The 19,196-nt window shown below is 38.4% G+C and overlaps 1 protein-coding gene across 1 annotated transcript; it reads left to right on the top strand.

Annotated features, from left to right (window-relative positions):
• The first annotated feature begins 8,217 nt into the window (after window positions 1–8,217).
• On the top strand, window positions 8,218–19,196 carry LOC115016729 (G protein-coupled receptor kinase 5-like). Its single transcript, XM_029444734.1, has 16 exons — window positions 8,218–8,269; window positions 8,932–9,021; window positions 9,174–9,286; window positions 9,898–9,975; window positions 10,113–10,210; window positions 10,290–10,382; window positions 10,564–10,627; window positions 11,846–11,986; window positions 13,004–13,194; window positions 13,592–13,629; window positions 14,078–14,167; window positions 15,028–15,236; window positions 15,315–15,440; window positions 16,644–16,781; window positions 16,853–16,984; window positions 18,854–19,196. Exons 1-16 carry the CDS (start codon window positions 8,218–8,220, stop codon window positions 18,941–18,943), a joined length of 1,743 nt encoding a protein of 580 aa, XP_029300594.1. The 3' UTR covers window positions 18,944–19,196.

Consider the following 19,196-nt stretch of genomic DNA (forward strand, 5'->3'; position numbering starts at 1 on the left):
TCACATACTGTATTTACGTAGGTAAGTATTCACGTACCGTATTTACGTAGGTAAGTATTCACGTACTGTATTTACGTAGGTAAGTATTCACGTACTGTATTTACGTAGGTAAGTATTCACGTACTGTATTTACGTAGGTAAGTATTCACATACTATATTTACGTAGGTAAGTATTCACGTACTGTATTTACGTAGGTAAGTATTCACATACTATATTTACGTAGGTAAGTATTTGCATACTGTATTTACGCAGGTAAGTGAGGTCAAATGTATTTATTTTATAATTAATTAAAAACAATTGTGGTCATTTTTCTTTTTTTTAACCTGAATAAAATGACGCTGATGGTGTAAATAAACTAGAAAGCTCACTCTGTGTTTGTTTCATTGATTGACACTTAATTCATTTATTTCTATTAATTAGTTGCAACACGAGAAATTCTCTAACAATAAGTTTAATTTATTGAGTAGAGTGCAGTTGATGCTTCAGGCCACTAGAGGGGGCTACAGGCATTAAATCAACTCATGTTTGTGAAGAAGAACTTAAAACATCCTGAACATATAAACATATAAATACTTAATTAGAGTAAATAGTGAACACAATCTCAATGTTTGGAACTTGTTAAAGTGTATAAAAGTATAAAAGGTGCCTTTTCATGTATTTACAGCTGCTGTTACATTAAACAATAAACTGTTCTCTCAACCTCTCAACCTCTGGGGGTCGGGACCCACAAAGACCCACAAAGATGATCATTTCTGAGGGTCAGCAGATGGTTGTGTAAAATAATATATTTCAGACTTGGGGATGACTTTAACATTAGTAATATAATTAGATTTTCACAGTCATCATATGCCACCAAAAAGCATTAAACCACTTGTGTGCATCTCCTGCTGCAGAACAATGCGTTGAACGTCTCGTGTGATGATGAGACGCCTGCTGCAGATAAGATCTTAAAATCAACATGTAAAAGTGCAGATTGGTCTTTAATTATAACACAGTAGGATTTGTTTTGGTCCTTTTTTAGAATAATGCACATTTCTTTTCATATTTGGGCAGATATTTCCACATAACAAGATAACTCCCTCCCTGTTTTGTCCCCACTGAAAGACCATTAAACCTCACCTGGTATTTTAGGAGAGGTTTTATAAACGCTTGTCAGACACAAACCCGTCAGCCTGGCCGTTGCTCCGCCCCTGGAGTAATGTTACGGACAGCTCCTCACTTTTAAATCCTCTCGTCTTCTCTCCTGTCAGCACATCGTCAGCTTTGAGGAAGAACCTGGCTGTGATTGACAGCAGAGACGATCATAAACACAGAGCTGAATAAATCCAGAGTATCTGAATGTAGCCTGTTCTTCCATCTCACACGTTTATAGACAGGGGGAAACCCAAAGCATTCTTCTGTCACTTTAGTTTATTTCAACCAAGGTTATTTAAATCTACAATGTGTTGATATTATGCAAGAATTTAAAAATGCTAAATGTCTGTTTTGGAGCTCGGCCTGACTTCAGGTATAAAAGCTTTGACAATGAGGAGACAGCTCTGTTGCAGCAGTAACTGCATAATTGTTTCTCAAAAAGTGGGCGAGCAGGTGAGCCTGCATAATCACTTAATAGCTAATAGTTACAGAAGGAGTGCTACCAGTGCTGTCATTAATATGTAGGAGGAAGTGAGAGAAGCAAGAAGTGTGGATGACGGCACGATGTTGGTTTCTCTGTTCCACAGCTGCATCGTGCACTACTGACTCAAAATATTGTTAGTTAACAACATGAACCTGTAATCTTTTTATATTCAATGAAGTGACAGTGTCTTTATTTTACAGACTCAGTCAGCAGGTTTCATGAAATCATTTCCTGTTCCAGGTCTTGTATCCTGGTTTTCACAAGTTCAGCTTTAACCTGAGCGAATAGAGTTCTGATGAGTCGACTCAGCCTTTTGCAGGAGTTTAACAACCACCATGGAACTGCAGGCAGATCCAGATGTGGTCAAGTATTCTGATGCAGCAACAAGTCCACATTTCAGTTCATCTTTGAGATTTAGTCTGCAGCAGAAACATACACACAACTAATCCACGTGTAAATATTGATTGTGTAATATTTCTAGTTCCAAAGAACACAAGGACCACATTTCTCAATAAAATGATGCTGATAGTGTAAAAAATTGAATTGTTACCATAATGTGTGTGTTACATGTTCCTGTTGCATTAATGTGTGTGTTACATGTTCCTGTTACATTAATGTGTGTGTTACATGTTCCTGTTACATTAATGTGTGTGTTACATGTTCCTGTTACATTAATGTGTGTGTTACATGTTCCTGTTGCATTAATGTGTGTGTTACATGTTCCTGTTACATTAATGTGTGTGTTACATGTTCCTGTTGCATTAATGTGTGTGTTACATGTTCCTGTTACATTAATGTGTGTGTTACATGTTCCTGCTACATTAATGTGTGTGTTACATGTTCCTGTTGCATTAATGTGTGTGTTACATGTTCCTGCTGCATTAGTGTGTGTGTTACATGTTCCTGCTACATTAATGTGTGTGTTACATGTTCCTGTTGCATTAATGTGTGTGTTACATGTTCCTGTTACATTAACGTGTGTGTTACATGTTCCTGTTACATTAATGTGTGTGTTACATGTTCCTGTTACATTAATGTGTGTGTTACATGTTCCTGTTGCATTAATGTGTGTGTTACATGTTCCTGCTGCATTAATGTGTGTGTTACATGTTCCTGCTACATTAATGTGTGTGTTACATGTTCCTGTTGCATTAATGTGTGTGTTACATGTTCCTGTTACATTAACGTGTGTGTTACATGTTCCTGTTACATTAACGTGTGTGTTACATGTTCCTGTTACATTAATGTGTGTGTTACATGTTCCTGCTACATTAATGTGTGTGTTACATGTTCCTGTTACATTAATGTGTGTTACATGTTCCTGCTACATTAATGTGTGTGTTACATGTTCCTGTTACATTAATGTGTGTGTTACATGTTCCTGCTACATTAATGTGTGTGTTACATGTTCCCGTTACATTAATGTGTGTGTTACATGTTCCTGTTACATTAATGTGTGTTACATGTTCCTGCTACATTAATGTGTGTGTTACATGTTCCCGTTACATTAATGTGTGTGTTACATGTTCCCGTTACATTAATGTGTGTGTTACATGTTCCCATTACATTAATGTGTGTGTTACATGTTCCCTGTTACATTAATGTGTGTGTTACATGTTCCTGTTGCATTAATGTGTGTGTTACATGTTCCTGCTACATTAATGTGTGTGTTACATGTTCCTGTTACATTAATGTGTGTGTTACATGTTCCTGTTACATTAATGTGTGTGTTACATGTTCCTGCTGCATTAATGTGTGTGTTACATGTTCCTGTTACATTAATGTGTGTGTTACATGTTCCCGCTACATTAATGTGTGTGTTACATGTTCCTGTTACATTAATGTGTGTTACATGTTCCTGCTACATTAATGTGTGTGTTACATGTTCCTGTTACATTAATGTGTGTGTTACATGTTCCTGTTACATTAATGTGTGTGTTACATGTTCCTGTTGCATTAATGTGTGTGTTACATGTTCCTGTTACATTAATGTGTGTGTTACATGTTCCTGTTACATTAATGTGTGTGTTACATGTTCCTGTTACATTAATGTGTGTGTTACATGTTCCTGCTGCATTAATGTGTGTGTTACATGTTCCTGTTACATTAATGTGTGTGTTACATGTTCCCGCTACATAATGTGTGTGTTACATGTTCCTGTACATTAATGTGTGTGTTACATGTTCCCGCTACATTAATGTGTGTGTTACATGTTCCTGCTTACATTAATGTGTGTGTTACATGTTCCTGTTACATTAATGTGTGTGTTACATGTTCCTGCTACATTAATGTGTGTGTTACATGTTCCTGTTACATTAATGTGTGTGTTACATGTTCCTGCTACATTAATGTGTGTGTTACATGTTCCTGTTACATTAATGTGTGTGTTACATGTTCCTGTTACATTAATGTGTGTGTTACATGTTCCTGTTACATTAATGTGTGTGTTACATGTTCCTGTTACATTAATGTGTGTGTTACATGTTCCTGTTACATTAATGTGTGTGTTACATGTTCCTGCTTACATTAATGTGTGTGTTACATGTTCCTGTTACATTAATGTGTGTGTTACATGTTCCTGCTACATTAATGTGTGTGTTACATGTTCCTGCTACATTAATGTGTGTGTTACATGTTCCTGTTACATTATGTGTGTGTACATTAATGTGTGTGTTACATGTTCCTGTTACATTAATGTGTGTGTTACATGTTCCTGTTACATTAATGTGTGTGTTACATGTTCCTGTTACATTAATGTGTGTGTTACATGTTCCTGTTACATTAATGTGTGTGTTACATGTTCCTGTTACATTAATGTGTGTGTTACATGTTCCTGCTACATTAATGTGTGTGTTACATGTTCCTGTTACATTAATGTGTGTGTTACATGTTCCTGTTACATTAATGTGTGTGTTACATGTTCCTGCTTACATTAATGTGTGTGTTACATGTTCCTGTTACATTAATGTGTGTGTTACATGTTCCTGTTACATTAATGTGTGTGTTACATGTTCCCGCTACATTAATGTGTGTGTTACATGTTCCTGCTACATTAATGTGTGTGTTACATGTTCCTGTTACATTAATGTGTGTGTTACATGTTCCTGCTACATTAATGTGTGTGTTACATGTTCCTGTTACATTAATGTGTGTTACATGTTCCTGCTACATTAATGTGTGTGTTACATGTTCCTGTTACATTAATGTGTGTGTTACATGTTCCTGTTACATTAATGTGTGTGTTACATGTTCCTGTTACATTAATGTGTGTGTTACATGTTCCTGTTGCATTAATGTGTGTGTTACATGTTCCTGCTACATTAATGTGTGTGTTACATGTTCCTGCTGCATTAATGTGTGTGTTACATGTTCCTGTTACATTAATGTGTGTGTTACATGTTCCTGTTACATTAATGTGTGTGTTACATGTTCCTGTTGCATTAATGTGTGTGTTACATGTTCCTGTTACATTAATGTGTGTGTTACATGTTCCTGTTACATTAATGTGTGTGTTACATGTTCATGTTACATTAATGTGTGTGTTACATGTTCCTGTTTGCATTAATGTGTGTTACATGTTCCTGTTACATTAATGTGTGTGTTACATGTTCCTGTTACATTAATGTGTGTGTTACATGTTCCTGCTACATTAATGTGTGTGTTACATGTTCATGTTACATTAATGTGTGTGTTACATGTTCCTGCTACATTAATGTGTGTGTTACATGTTCCTGTTACATTAATGTGTGTGTTACATGTTCCTGTTACATTAATGTGTGTGTTACATGTTCCTGTTGCATTAATGTGTGTGTTACATGTTCCTGTTACATTAATGTGTGTGTTACATGTTCCTGTTACATTAATGTGTGTGTTACATGTTCATGTTACATTAATGTGTGTGTTACATGTTCCTGTTGCATTAATGTGTGTTACATGTTCCTGTTACATTAATGTGTGTGTTACATGTTCCTGTTACATTAATGTGTGTGTTACATGTTCCTGCTACATTAATGTGTGTGTTACATGTTCCTGCTGCATTAATGTGTGTGTTACATGTTCCTGCTACATTAATGTGTGTGTTACATGTTCCTGCTACATTAATGTGTGTGTTACATGTTCCTGTTACATTAATGTGTGTGTTACATGTTCCTGCTGCATTAATGTGTGTGTTACATGTTCCTGCTACATTAATGTGTGTGTTACATGTTCCTGCTACATTAATGTGTGTGTTACATGTTCCTGTTACATTAATGTGTGTGTTACATGTTCCTGCTGCATTAATGTGTGTGTTACATGTTCCTGTTACATTAATGTGTGTTACATGTTCCTGCTACATTAATGTGTGTGTTACATGTTCCTGTTACATTAATGTGTGTGTTACATGTTCCTGTTACATTAATGTGTGTGTTACATGTTCCTGTTGCATTAATGTGTGTGTTACATGTTCCTGCTACATTAATGTGTGTGTGTTACATGTTCCTGTTACATTAATGTGTGTGTTACATGTTCCTGTTACATTAATGTGTGTGTTACATGTTCCTGCTGCATTAATGTGTGTGTTACATGTTCCTGTTACATTAATGTGTGTGTTACATGTTCCCGTTACATTAATGTGTGTGTTACATGTTCCTGCTACATTAATGTGTGTGTTACATGTTCCCGCTACATTAATGTGTGTGTTACATGTTCCTGCTACATTAATGTGTGTGTTACATGTTCCTGTTACACTAATGTGTGTGTTACATGTTCCTGCTACATTAATGTGTGTGTTACATGTTCCTGTTACATTAATGTGTGTTACATGTTCCTGCTACATTAATGTGTGTGTTACATGTTCCTGTTACATTAATGTGTGTGTTACATGTTCCTGTTACATTAATGTGTGTGTTACATGTTCCTGTTACATTAATGTGTGTGTTACATGTTCCTGTTGCATTAATGTGTGTGTTACATGTTCCTGCTACATTAATGTGTGTGTTACATGTTCCTGTTACATTAATGTGTGTGTTACATGTTCCTGTTACATTAATGTGTGTGTTACATGTTCCTGCTGCATTAATGTGTGTGTTACATGTTCCTGTTACATTAATGTGTGTGTTACATGTTCCTGTTGCATTAATGTGTGTGTTACATGTTCCTGTTACATTAATGTGTGTGTTACATGTTCCTGTTACATTAATGTGTGTGTTACATGTTCCTGTTGCATTAATGTGTGTTACATGTTCCTGTTACATTAATGTGTGTGTTACATGTTCCTGTTGCATTAATGTGTGTGTTACATGTTCCTGCTACATTAATGTGTGTGTTACATGTTCCTGTTACATTAATGTGTGTGTTACATGTTCCTGTTACATTAATGTGTGTGTTACATGTTCCTGCTGCATTAATGTGTGTGTTACATGTTCCTGTTACATTAATGTGTGTGTTACATGTTCCTGTTGCATTAATGTGTGTGTTACATGTTCCTGTTACATTAATGTGTGTGTTACATGTTCCTGTTACATTAATGTGTGTGTTACATGTTCCTGTTGCATTAATGTGTGTTACATGTTCCTGTTACATTAATGTGTGTGTTACATGTTCCTGTTACATTAATGTGTGTGTTACATGTTCCTGCTACATTAATGTGTGTGTTACATGTTCCTGCTGCATTAATGTGTGTGTTACATGTTCCTGCTACATTAATGTGTGTGTTACATGTTCCTGCTACATTAATGTGTGTGTTACATGTTCCTGCTGCATTAATGTGTGTGTTACATGTTCCTGTTACATTAATGTGTGTTACATGTTCCTGTTACATTAATGTGTGTGTTACATGTTCCTGCTACATTAATGTGTGTGTTACATGTTCCTGCTACATTAATGTGTGTGTTACATGTTCCTGTTACATTAATGTGTGTGTTACATGTTCCTGTTACATTAATGTGTGTTACATGTTCCTGTTACATTAATGTGTGTGTTACATGTTCCTGTTACATTAATGTGTGTGTTACATGTTCCTGCTACATTAATGTGTGTGTTACATGTTCCTGTTACATTAATGTGTGTGTTACATGTTCCTGCATGTTTTCAGCTATATGACGATGTATTTTACTTAAGTCACAAAAGTCTTTTCTGTCTTCTTCTTCTGGTAAATCCACATTTGGAGACCTACATGTAAATCCATCACTCCAGTACAGTTTGATTAAAACAAATTATATTTTGAATTATGTCTCTTATGTATAAAAAATGACAGAATAATTCACTAAACAATTTGATGCGATTTGCAAACTGAAAACCACTAACTGCATCGTGAAGACTTCCCATCTGTGTTGCACCTCAGATGATGATCAGCGCTCGCCCCGCCTCTGGGCCGAGGGATTGTGCTGTGGTTGGAGGAAACAGTCGTACCTGCACCTCCATTCATTAGTGAGTCACAGGCAGTGCAGGTTAGACCGCGACACGCCTCACGACGCAACAGACTGGACTGTTGCTATTTATCTCCCGGAGCAGGTGATGACTTCTTATCCTTAAACAGTCTGTGAAGAAACACTGGACGTACAGCAGCTTTGGGGACAAACACACCGGCACAGCTTTCAGAACAAACACACACTCCTACATGGAGATTGAAAGCATGGTGGCAAACAGCGCTCTTATTAAAGCCAGAGAAGGTAAGAGTGTGTCTTATTGTAGTTACAGTGACAGAAACATATGCTCATTGTTTATCATTCATGTGTTTGTATTGTAACGTTTAGAGCAGACAAGAGGCTCATTGTAACATGTGGCGCTGGACTTCATTCACTTTGAGCGTAACCTTCGTGAGGATCACAGGCGTCTCCAGCCGTGTTGTTGTTGGGTGAGGCGTGTTGGAAGATGAGAAATGATGCAACTGATCACAGATTACAAGTTCACTGATGTGCCACTTTCTTTTTATCAGTCCATTACAATACTTGCTTCATTTGTCCTCAACTATTTAACATTCAGACGTCCTTCAAGAAATATATCCTGTCATTGAAGTAAAGTATTCTCCCTGAACGTAACGTGACTTCACTGCACTGAACTTTGAGTCGCGAAACAAATGTGTTTTAAGGACATTAAGACGTTCAGTGACAGCATCTACGCTAGAAAGTAAGTGGTGAGTAATGTCGTCCCACAGGCTTTGCTTTCCTGTTTTGGAGCTATAAATAGTTCATTCACTGTAGTGCAGCGTACTATTGTGTAAAACCTGACGGGCTGGGCAGCCTGCACGTGATGACACCATCACTGCAAGTTATCTCTCATCACTTTGGTGTTTCCACAACATTACAGCGTAAAATAGTTTCATTTTCTGCAGGTGGAGGGAGTAAAGGAAGGAGCTACAAATGGAAGGAGATGCTTCGCTTTGCTCACGTTAGCCAGTGTGTGGACCACGGCATGAACCTAGGTGTGTGTGTGTGTGTGTGTGTGTGTGTGTGTGTGTGTGTGTGTGTGTGTGTGTGTGTGTGTGTGTGTGTGTGTGTGTGTGTGTGTGTCCTAAGTCAATACATCCTGGTGGTTTGTTGTGTGATTTCACATCATGTGTTATTTCTCCGTCAGAGCGACACTACCACAGTCTGTGTGTGAAGCAGCCGGTTGGCAAGAAACTGTTTCAGCTCTTCTGTCGGAGTCGGTCTGACCTGCAGAACTACATCTCCCTGCAGGACGCTCTGGTACTCGTTACTGTGCAGGACTGTGCTGTTAACGACAGTGATGTCTATAGAACATAAATATATCACGTCATCAGTGGAATTCATCTTTAACTTTGTTTGTTGTTCGCGGGAGGGGAAAGAAACGGAAATGATTTCAGATATTATAATATGTGTATTATTAAATAAATAATGTATAATAGTAACATGATCATGCAGAGCAGCACATGTGGGAAGAAAGAGTAGTCCAAAGCTTTCAAACAGAGAAACCCGTCATAAAGACGGCTGCCGTGTGGGACCAACGCTTAGTGGATCATAAAACTCTCCATCTGATGAAGTATTCAGGAGCGTGTGTGAGGTGTGGACAGCTGAAGGCTTCACATTCAGAGTCTCTCAGATTTGTGATGAAACAGAAATGTTGGCAGTTGACCAACGTTCAATAATAACAAGACTGAAAAGACGTCATGGTGCCGCGTGTTTGGAATAGTTATTCATTAACTCAGATGTATCTATATATATATATATCTGATACTCTGGATCAGATATGAGATATGAGAACAGTCTCATAGTTTAGGATCTGACCTGTTCTCTCTGCTTCTGAACGTGTGCGTCTACTTCTTCTTGGTCTCCTTCAGGACATGTTTGAGACGCGGTCAGACGAGGAAAGACGAGACTTTGGCATCAGCATCATTCAGAGATTCCTCCGGAGTCAGGTCCGACTACTACACGTACAAATAATCATCTTACATATTTAAATGAGTTATGCATCCATCCAGGAACCCACCTGGATTTGAACTGCTCCTGACTCTCCTTACTTAGTGACTTAACGTCTTCGTCCATGTTCCTTCAGTCCATTCAGAGCGTGTCCATCGCGCTGAAGCACGAGCAGAGCTGCGTCCAGAGCCTGGAGCTCGACCCCTGCGGGGATGTCTTCCAAGCCTGCAGGGAGTAAGTCCATGCAGGGTCTGTTTCTGGTTCCATGTGTGCACCTGATTTTAGAAAATAACATCTGTGTTTCCTGCATTAGAGACCTACATACATACCTCTGTGGAGAGCCCTTCATCCAGTACCAGCAGAGCATGTTCTTTGACCGCTTCCTGCAGTGGAAGGTGTTGGAGAGGTCAGTATGTTGTTCTGAAACAAGGAAACAAGACAAACAAAAGACAAAGCATGACAAATGAGCGGTTGGTCGGGAAGCTGGTTTATCTGCTTGTACTTTAAACGCTCCTCTGAACTCACTGTTGACTCTGTGACACATTAATCTCAAAGAGCCATGTACAAATCTCGTCTTTCTCTTCAAGGCAGCCGATCACCAAGCAGACATTCAGACAGTACAGGCTGCTGGGGAAAGGAGGGTTTGGAGAGGTAAGACGTGCGTGTCTCTGTCCTGGATGTTTCTCTAAGAATTGCTTCAGCCAAATGAAAATGGTTATTTATTTAGAGTTGAGACATCTGTCTCTGATGTTTCTACCTTCAGCAGCAATACGTTGGAAGGGATGTGTGATACTCACAGCTTCTAAAAATGAGATAATAATTCAGCAGCAGCATGTTTGTCCAGTTAGAATCTTGTTCTATATGAAGTATTTCTTCAAAATTGTGATATAACAGAACCTGGCCACTTTAAAAACCAGCTAACCAATCAGTCACAAGTGATGTTATACCTGATGAATCATAACTTTACACCAGAAAATAAAAACTACATAGTGCTAAAAGATATTAACATCCAGATAAACTAACTTATGTCCAACAACAAAGATCCTCTCAGTCTGTATTCTGGTATTAATGTAGTTCATAGATATGAGATTAAATACACAAACGATAGGGAAACATGAATATTATATTCTGTATGTCTTCATACTTTATAACAAACATATTGTACGTGTGTGAGTGTCATGACCGTGCAGCGTGCAGCGTGCAGCGTGCAGCGTGCAGCGTGCAGCGTGCCGTGCAGCGTGCAGCGTGCAGCGTGCAGCGTGCAGCGTGCAGCGTGCAGCGTGCAGCGTGCAGCGTGCAGCGTGCTCGGCTCCATCCATCCCGGTGAAATCCCCAGTTTCTAGGGAGTCCCCCCGACACGAGGTTTCTAGGAGCAGTTTACGCTTTTCAGGAGTTTCTATTTCTGTAATTCGACTTACATCTCGTGCATCATTCAGCCTTTCTGCTGTCACTATTCTCCATGGATGTAGCCTCGTAGCTACGTAGCAGGAAGAACATTCACATTCTCAAGGTTGAGTTATGAGCAGAAAAGCTGGAGTGAGAAGTTCAACCCGTGGCTCACCTTCACAGACGACCAATCACAGCGTGGGACCCAATGTCAGATTGTTGCTTTTTGAAGTACAGAAATAGTTGGACACAAAGAGGCAACAACAACTGTCGATATAAATAAATAAAGGAAATGGAAATGCGTGAAAACGAACTCAGCAGCTTTTGGCATTTACCAACCAGGGATTATGGGAAACACAGGATCTCGTCCGACTTTAAGGACGTGCAATACTGAGTCAATACCAGATTCATTTTTAAATCAGTCCTAAAGACAAATATACAACAATCTGACCTAGTCATGTGAACATGTTCTGTATTCTGCAGGTGTGGGCTTGTCAGGTGCGAGCCACAGGGATGATGTACGCCTGCAAAAAGCTGGAGAAGACTCACGTGAAGAAGAGGAGAGGAGAAGCCATGGCTCTCAACGAGAAAGAGATCCTGGAAGGGCTGGACAGTCGGTTTGTGGTGAGACTTACAGAAACGCTCCTTAAGCTTTATATCGCTTTAAAGCGCTTAATGTTAAAGGGAAAGTTCACCCCAAAATCTAAAATACAAATTGCTGCTCTTACCTGAGGAGCTATTTGTTATCTAATAGTTTTGGGTTGTTGGAGAGATTTGCCGTAGAGATGTCGGCCTTCTCTTGAATATAAAGGAACAAGATGGAACTCTCTTTCCAGTTTCATGGAGGAACTACTTTATTTCTACCAAACTACACTCACCAACCGTATCACTGCGCCGAAGGAAGCGTGCATCTGCTCACAGACGAGATGTAAACATTAATGGCTAGACGCACGCTTCCTTCTGAGTAGTGATTTTTTTGGCGCTTTGAGCTCCACAAGCCGAGTTCCATCTGGTTCCTTTATATTAGAGAGAATACATCTCTCCAGCGGACACTGTGGGATTCAGATCCACTCCAAAATCTGTGTGGTTCTTCCCCGGCACGTGTTTCACCCTTCCACCAACTTTCATGATAATCAGGTTGATACTTTTTCCAAAATGTTGCTGACAAACAGACAAACAGACAAACAGACCCTCCATGGCGGAGGGATATGTCTTCATGGGTGAAGTTATAATTGTTGACAAACACTGTATATTAATAAACACTTAAAGATATCGTCATAGCTGCTTATAACTACAATATAGTGATATAAACCATTTATTAAATGTTTGTATACTATTTATAAACGCTAAATAGGGAAGTTCGAGTGTTACCCCAAATGTGTATTAATCCGCCGCTGAAAATAGTCCCCAACGAAAACACTTTCTCCTCCTGTTTCTTTGATAAAAACTACAACGAGCAGCTGTTTCAGGAAATTAAAGATCCTTTTAAACGTGAAACTATATATTTGTGTATTTAACAGGAAGTAATGTACTTGAAGCTAAGAGCCACAGACAGGAAGTCAGAAACACGTCATTGGTTTTCAGAGGATTTGTTGACAATAACAAAAAGACTCAACATGCACTTCCTCGTTCTCCATTCAGGTGAATCTGGCGTACGCTTACGAGACGAAGCACGCCCTCTGTATGGTCCTGACCATGATGAGCGGCGGCGACTTGAGGTTTCATATTCATAACATCGGCGTGCCCGGCCTGGACAGAGACAGAGTGCGCTTCTACGCTGCAGAAGTCTGCTGCGGTTTAATTCACCTCCACCAGAAGTCAATATTATATAGGTCAGTGTGTTTCTGCTCTAAGTCTTCAGATAAGATAAGAAGAAGAGCGACGGGAATAATCGTTGTTAGTTGTTAAAGTACATTTTCATGCAAAAATGGTAGAACATGTTTTTCTTCTCAGTTATGGAGATTTTCTGCTTTTCTCAGTTTTATATCATATTACAGTGAAAATCTTTGAGTTTTGGACAGAACAAGATATTTAAAGACTACACGATGAATCCTTTAGTTGCAGCTCTCGTTATATATTATATTAATATTACCCATTAATGTAAAAGCAGGATGTTACTGTTGTAGTAGCTGCAGCTCATTTTAAATATTAACTGATGATTATTTTCTACATTAATACTTTGATTGTTTAGTAAAGCACAAAACCAAAAGCTTTGTTTTGATCTTGCAGGGATATGAAACCAGAAAACATTCTTCTGGATGACAACGGTACGTACAAACACAGTGAACTCATGAAAACATCTCGTACGAGAAGAACACATTCCTCCTCTGCAGACGGGACATGATGAAATGTTCTGCTATTTTTACCTGTGAAATGAGTCTGAATGATAATAATACGAGTTGAGCCAGACGATCGTGTGCACGCTGTTTTCACTTTGGTTCAAACAAAGACAGCTTGAGGAAGTGGAAGATTTGAGGATCAGGTGTGGCATCTATTTTAAGAAACCTTTTGCACCTGTTCCAACATTCTTGGCAGCGTGTTTGGAAACCTGGATCCACCTTTTAGCTCAACAGATTTTTATATTACAGATTGTTGGTTACAGTTGTCACATGGTTGAGTTCCAAGAACACTGACGTAGAGCCGGAGGGGAGGAACGTGAAGTAACCGATCGAGTTACAGCGAAACTTGATTTCTTTTGGTATTTGTTCCCTGCAGGACATATCCGCATCTCTGACCTGGGCCTGGCTGTGAGGCTGTCGGAGGGGACTCTGGTGCGAGGCATGGTGGGCACGCTCGGATACATGGGTACGTACGTCACATGATGTCCAGAGGACCACAAGTCTGTTGCAGCTCTGTGAGAAGGGAAAGTCCTGGAGAGACACGTGTTGCTACAGAGTTAGATCTCGAGCAGAAGTGTTGACGTGATTTAGGTTCTTCCTCGTGTCATGTTACACCCGTCCACCAAGTTTCACACCCTGCTAATAAAATATTCTTTATTTCCTTTGACCTTATTAAAGCCTGATATGTAGAAAAGCATTGACGTAAACATTCACTTTCACAAGAAAACACTGTTATTACGGTTTATGTTTGGATACATACGGAAGCCCTGAGTGGTCATTTCTTTTCTTATAATACTCCGTTCAGTCACAAAAGGCTGAAGTGCACCACTTCCCCACATACAGGTCTAAATAAGCACTCAGGCTTTCCTGCAGGAGTGTTTTCATTTAACGCTGATTAAAACACATTTGCAGCCAAAAGAAAGACGTGACAGTGAAGTTACACGAGATACATGTATCTCGTGTTTGGAGTAACAACAACTGTTCTTATGTATTAAACGCAGGAGGGAAACTATTTGGATCAGACACGTTGTTCTCTCACTAACTTCAGGGCTTCCACAATAATAAGCTCTAATCGTGCTCAGACAGTGAATGTCACTAATGTTCGGGGTTAATGAGAACTCAGCGAGGTTTAATAACAATAAAACGCCTTAATAGAAATAGAAATAGTCTCATTTTACGTATCTGGAGACCCTAAAAGATCTGAAACATGCCGTCAGTTTAAGTTTTAAAAGCTGTTTTCATAACTTTAGGTATTAAGTGATAAAACAATGTGTAAAGCCACGTTAGCACATGAAGAGCAGTTCATGGATCTGCTTCCTGTTCCAGCTCCTGAGGTGATCGGACACAAGCATTACGGGATGAGCGTGGACTGGTGGGGCCTCGGCTGCCTCATCTACGAGATGACGGCGGGGCAGCCCCCCCTCCGGGCTCGAGGAGAGCACCCGAAGACCTCCGAGATGGAGAGAAGGATTCAGACAGAACAGCTGGAATACAGCGACAACTTCAGCAAGGCGGCGAAGGACCTCTGCTCCTCGGTGAGCGCAGAAACCACAAAGTTCAATTCAAAGTCTTTCAAGAAATAAACACGTTGTGTTTTCTTTCCTGTGTTGCAGCTGCTGATAAAAGACCCCAAACAGAGGCTGGGCTGCGGGACGCAGGTGCAGTCGCATCCTTTCTTCAAAAAAATCAACTTCCGGATGCTGGAGGCCGGACTGGTTGAGCCGCCGTTCAAACCTGATGCAAGTACTCTGATGGTTTATACAAGTAAACAGGATTTACACATAAAGTGTATCTTTACCAGAGTACGTAAGAAAACACAGGAGTATTGTTAAGCTGTTTTATGGGAGATTCATACTTTTCTAATGAATTCCAAGGAAGTTGAAAAAACATTGTATTTTTGTAGTAATTATGCAAAAACAAAAGGTTTTTATTTTAGGTTTAGGTTTTTAGTAATTATTAAATATTATTATTTATTAGCATTCATTTATATTATTGACGTCTGTGATGAGCACCAAATTATTATTAATTATCTGGATCATTATGCAGCAATAAAATAATCTTTAGGAGTTTAATTAAAGTCTTTATTAATTGTAATAATAAGACTGTTAATTAAATAAATAAAATCTCTTGTAGCTTCGTCAGGGCGTCAGAAATCATTTATTAACAACTTATACAAATAATAAATAAACAGACTCACTGGCTAATAAACTTCTTATTAAGTATATTTTTTTATACTTTATACTTAATAGAAATATTTTTATCCAAAATAAAGTCATAGTTTCTATATGAAATCTATACGAAAACTTATAACTACGTCTCAGAAACAATAAGTAAAGTGGGATAAATGTAATAAATATTCTTACAGCGGTAGAAGAATTACTCAGATATTTTATTGAAGTAAAAGTACAAAGGTATTAGCTTTCAAATATATTTTATGTCCCATAAGTAAAAGTATTCCTTATGCAGAATCAAATATATTATAATATTGCAGTTATAGTTGTTGTTGCATTATGTGCAGCATTTTAATTACTTTATTTGCTGCTGGCTTATTAAATCTATAATATATCATAATTTATTTGGTGATTTTATTTTGTATTAATAATCTGAATATGCAAAGTAACTAAAGTTATAAAATATAAATGTAGTCAAGTACATATAATATACACATCTCTAACTGATCATTTATGTTTGAAAATAACAAAATCTGGTAAACAAAATAAATTAAGGCATTCAAAAGGTATATTTCCCTCTAAAATTCAGTAGAGTTGAAATATAGAAAATGGAAAATACTCAAACATATACTTAAACACATCACTTGAGTAAGTGAATAAGTTACTTTCCACCATAAAATGGTGATAATTGGACTTTTTTGACAGATAAAAAGGTATAAAAGTGGAGTTTCGGCGCTCACTGTTTGTTGTGATGTGTTCTTCCTCCTCCAGCCCAGACTGGTGTACTGCAGCGACGTGCAGGACATTGACGAGTTCTCCACAGTGAAGGGAGTCACTCTGGACCGGACGGACTGTGACTTTTACTGCAAGTTCAACACGGGCAGCGTCCCAATAACCTGGCAGAATGAGGTCCGTTCATATCCATCCTCATACTCACCTCTCCAGACACGATCGACACTCACCGAGTTTCTGCTCCGCAGATCATAGAGACGGGATGTTTCAGGGAGCTGAACCTTTTTGGACCCGAGGGTTCTCGATCCACTGACCTCGACTGGTCCCAGATCCCCGAGAGCCCCAAACGCAGCCTGCTGGACCGAATCTTCCGCCGAAACGTAAGAACACAATACTGAAGAGGTGGAAGAAGTATTCAGAGGCTTTACTCAAGTAAAAGTATTTATAACACACTGAAAGTACTGCATTCAAAACCTTACTGAAATAAAAGAATGTTGAATGTTGAATGTGCAGTATCTGTGTTATATTATATCTGATGTTCCTGCTGCATTAATGTGTGTGTTACATGTTCCTGTTACATTAATGTGTGTGTTACATGTTCCTGTTACATTAATGTGTGTGTTACATGTTCCTGCTGCATTAATGTGTGTGTTACATGTTCCTGTTACATTAATGTGTGTGTTACATGTTCCTGTTACATTAATGTGTGTGTTACATGTTCCTGCTGCATTAATGTGTGTGTTACATGTTCCTGTTACATTAATGTGTGTGTTACATGTTCCTGTTACATTAATGTGTGTGTTACATGTTCCTGTTACATTAATGTGTGTGTTACATGTTCCTGTTACATTAATGTGTGTGTTACATGTTCCTGTTACATTAATGTGTGTGTTACATGTTCCTGTTACATTAATGTGTGTGTTACATGTTCCTGCTACATTAATGTGTGTGTTACATGTTCCTGTTACATTAATGTGTGTGTTACATGTTCCTGTTACATTAATGTGTGTGTTACATGTTCCTGTTACATTAATGTGTGTGTTACATGTTCCTGTTACATTAATGTGTGTGTTACATGTTCCTGTTATATTAATGTGTGTGTTACATGTTCCTGTTACATTAATGTGTGTGTTACATGTTCCTGCTGCATTAATGTGTGTGTTACATGTTCCAGTTACATTAATGTGTGTGTTACATTAATGTGTGTGTTACATGTTCCTGCTACATTAATGTGTGTGTTACATTAATGTGTGTGTTACATTAATGTGTGTGTTACATGTTCCTGCTACATTAATGTGTGTGTTACATGTTCCTGTTACATTAATGTGTGTGTTACATTAATGTGTGTGTTACATTAATGTGTGTGTTACATGTTCCTGTTACATTAATGTGTGTGTTACATTAATGTGTGTGTTACATGTTCCTGCTACATTAATGTGTGTGTTACATGTTCCTGCTACATTAATGTGTGTGTTACATGTTTCTGTTACATTAATGTGTGTGTTACATGTTCCTGTTACATTAATGTGTGTGTTACATGTTCCTGTTGCATTAATGTGTGTGTTACATGTTCCTGTTACATTAATGTGTGTGTTACATGTTCCTGTTGCATTAATGTGTGTGTTACATGTTCCTGTTACATTAATGTGTGTGTTACATGTTCCTGTTACATTAATGTGTGTGTTACATGTTCCTGTTACATTAATGTGTGTGTTACATGTTCCTGTTACATTAATGTGTGTGTTACATGTTCCTGTTACATTAATGTGTTACATTAATGTGTGTGTTACATGTTCCTCCTGCAGATGTTCCCTCCTTTACATCCTGTTGGTAGTTTAATCTACACGCTGCATCAGATTCTATAAGATCATGTTTTTGTATCTTTGTCTCTAAAAAGTCAACTTTTCATGAGTTTCTCAGAAAAACAGTTTTCAGCTTTGTGAGATCATCTTCCAGCTGATCAAGAGGCTTTTTAAAGACTTTATTTATCTGAAGAAGGATCTTCTCATGAAGGAAACTTCATCACAAACATCTGGAGATACGTGTTTAACTGACAGGACAGTCAGATAAATGTAGTAAAAAGTTAATATTTACCTCTAAGATGTAGAAGTACAAAGCAGCAGAAATGGAAATACTTAAGTACTACGAAGTACCTTGAATTTGCACAGTACTCGAGTACATGTCCTTACTGGTCCGCTGCTTCTCAAAGTGTTTGTATTGAAAGCTGAATGTTTCTTCTGCCCCTGCAGCACCATCAGGATGCGTCAGAGGAAAGCAGACCGATCTTGATGTCCAATGAAAGCTACATGAAGTCCGGACTGGTCAGCACGTCCCTGTGAAGACGCAGCAGAGACTCTAAAGACACTTAAACACAAACATGACTCTGGAGCACAAAGTGCATTTAGAACTCACTTCTTCGTGTTTGCACTCTTCTCCCTTCTCTCAGAGCTTCACTACATTAGCAGTTGCTTCTTCATCTCTTCTCAGGTTACAAGATGTATCATTTTACCTTTTTATTAAATCCAATCAGTGGCCTTTTGTTAAATACTGGAATTTTGATACAATAGCACGACATGCTGTATGAAGCTACTT

The sequence above is a fragment of the Cottoperca gobio genome, chromosome 12, assembly GCF_900634415.1.
Source record: "Cottoperca gobio chromosome 12, fCotGob3.1, whole genome shotgun sequence".
Taxonomy (NCBI): Eukaryota; Metazoa; Chordata; class Actinopteri; order Perciformes; family Bovichtidae; genus Cottoperca; species Cottoperca gobio.

Bases quoted from the DNA above. Each gene is read 5' to 3' on its own strand.
- LOC115016729 (XM_029444734.1), top strand. From the start codon at position 8,218: ATGGAGATTGAAAGCATGGTGGCAAACAGCGCTCTTATTAAAGCCAGA. The intron at 13,195-13,591 runs GTCAGTGTGTTT...TTGATCTTGCAG, and splicing joins CAGAAGTCAATATTATATAG to GGATATGAAACCAGAAAACA. The intron at 15,441-16,643 runs GCAAGTACTCTG...TTCCTCCTCCAG, and splicing joins AGCCGCCGTTCAAACCTGAT to CCCAGACTGGTGTACTGCAG.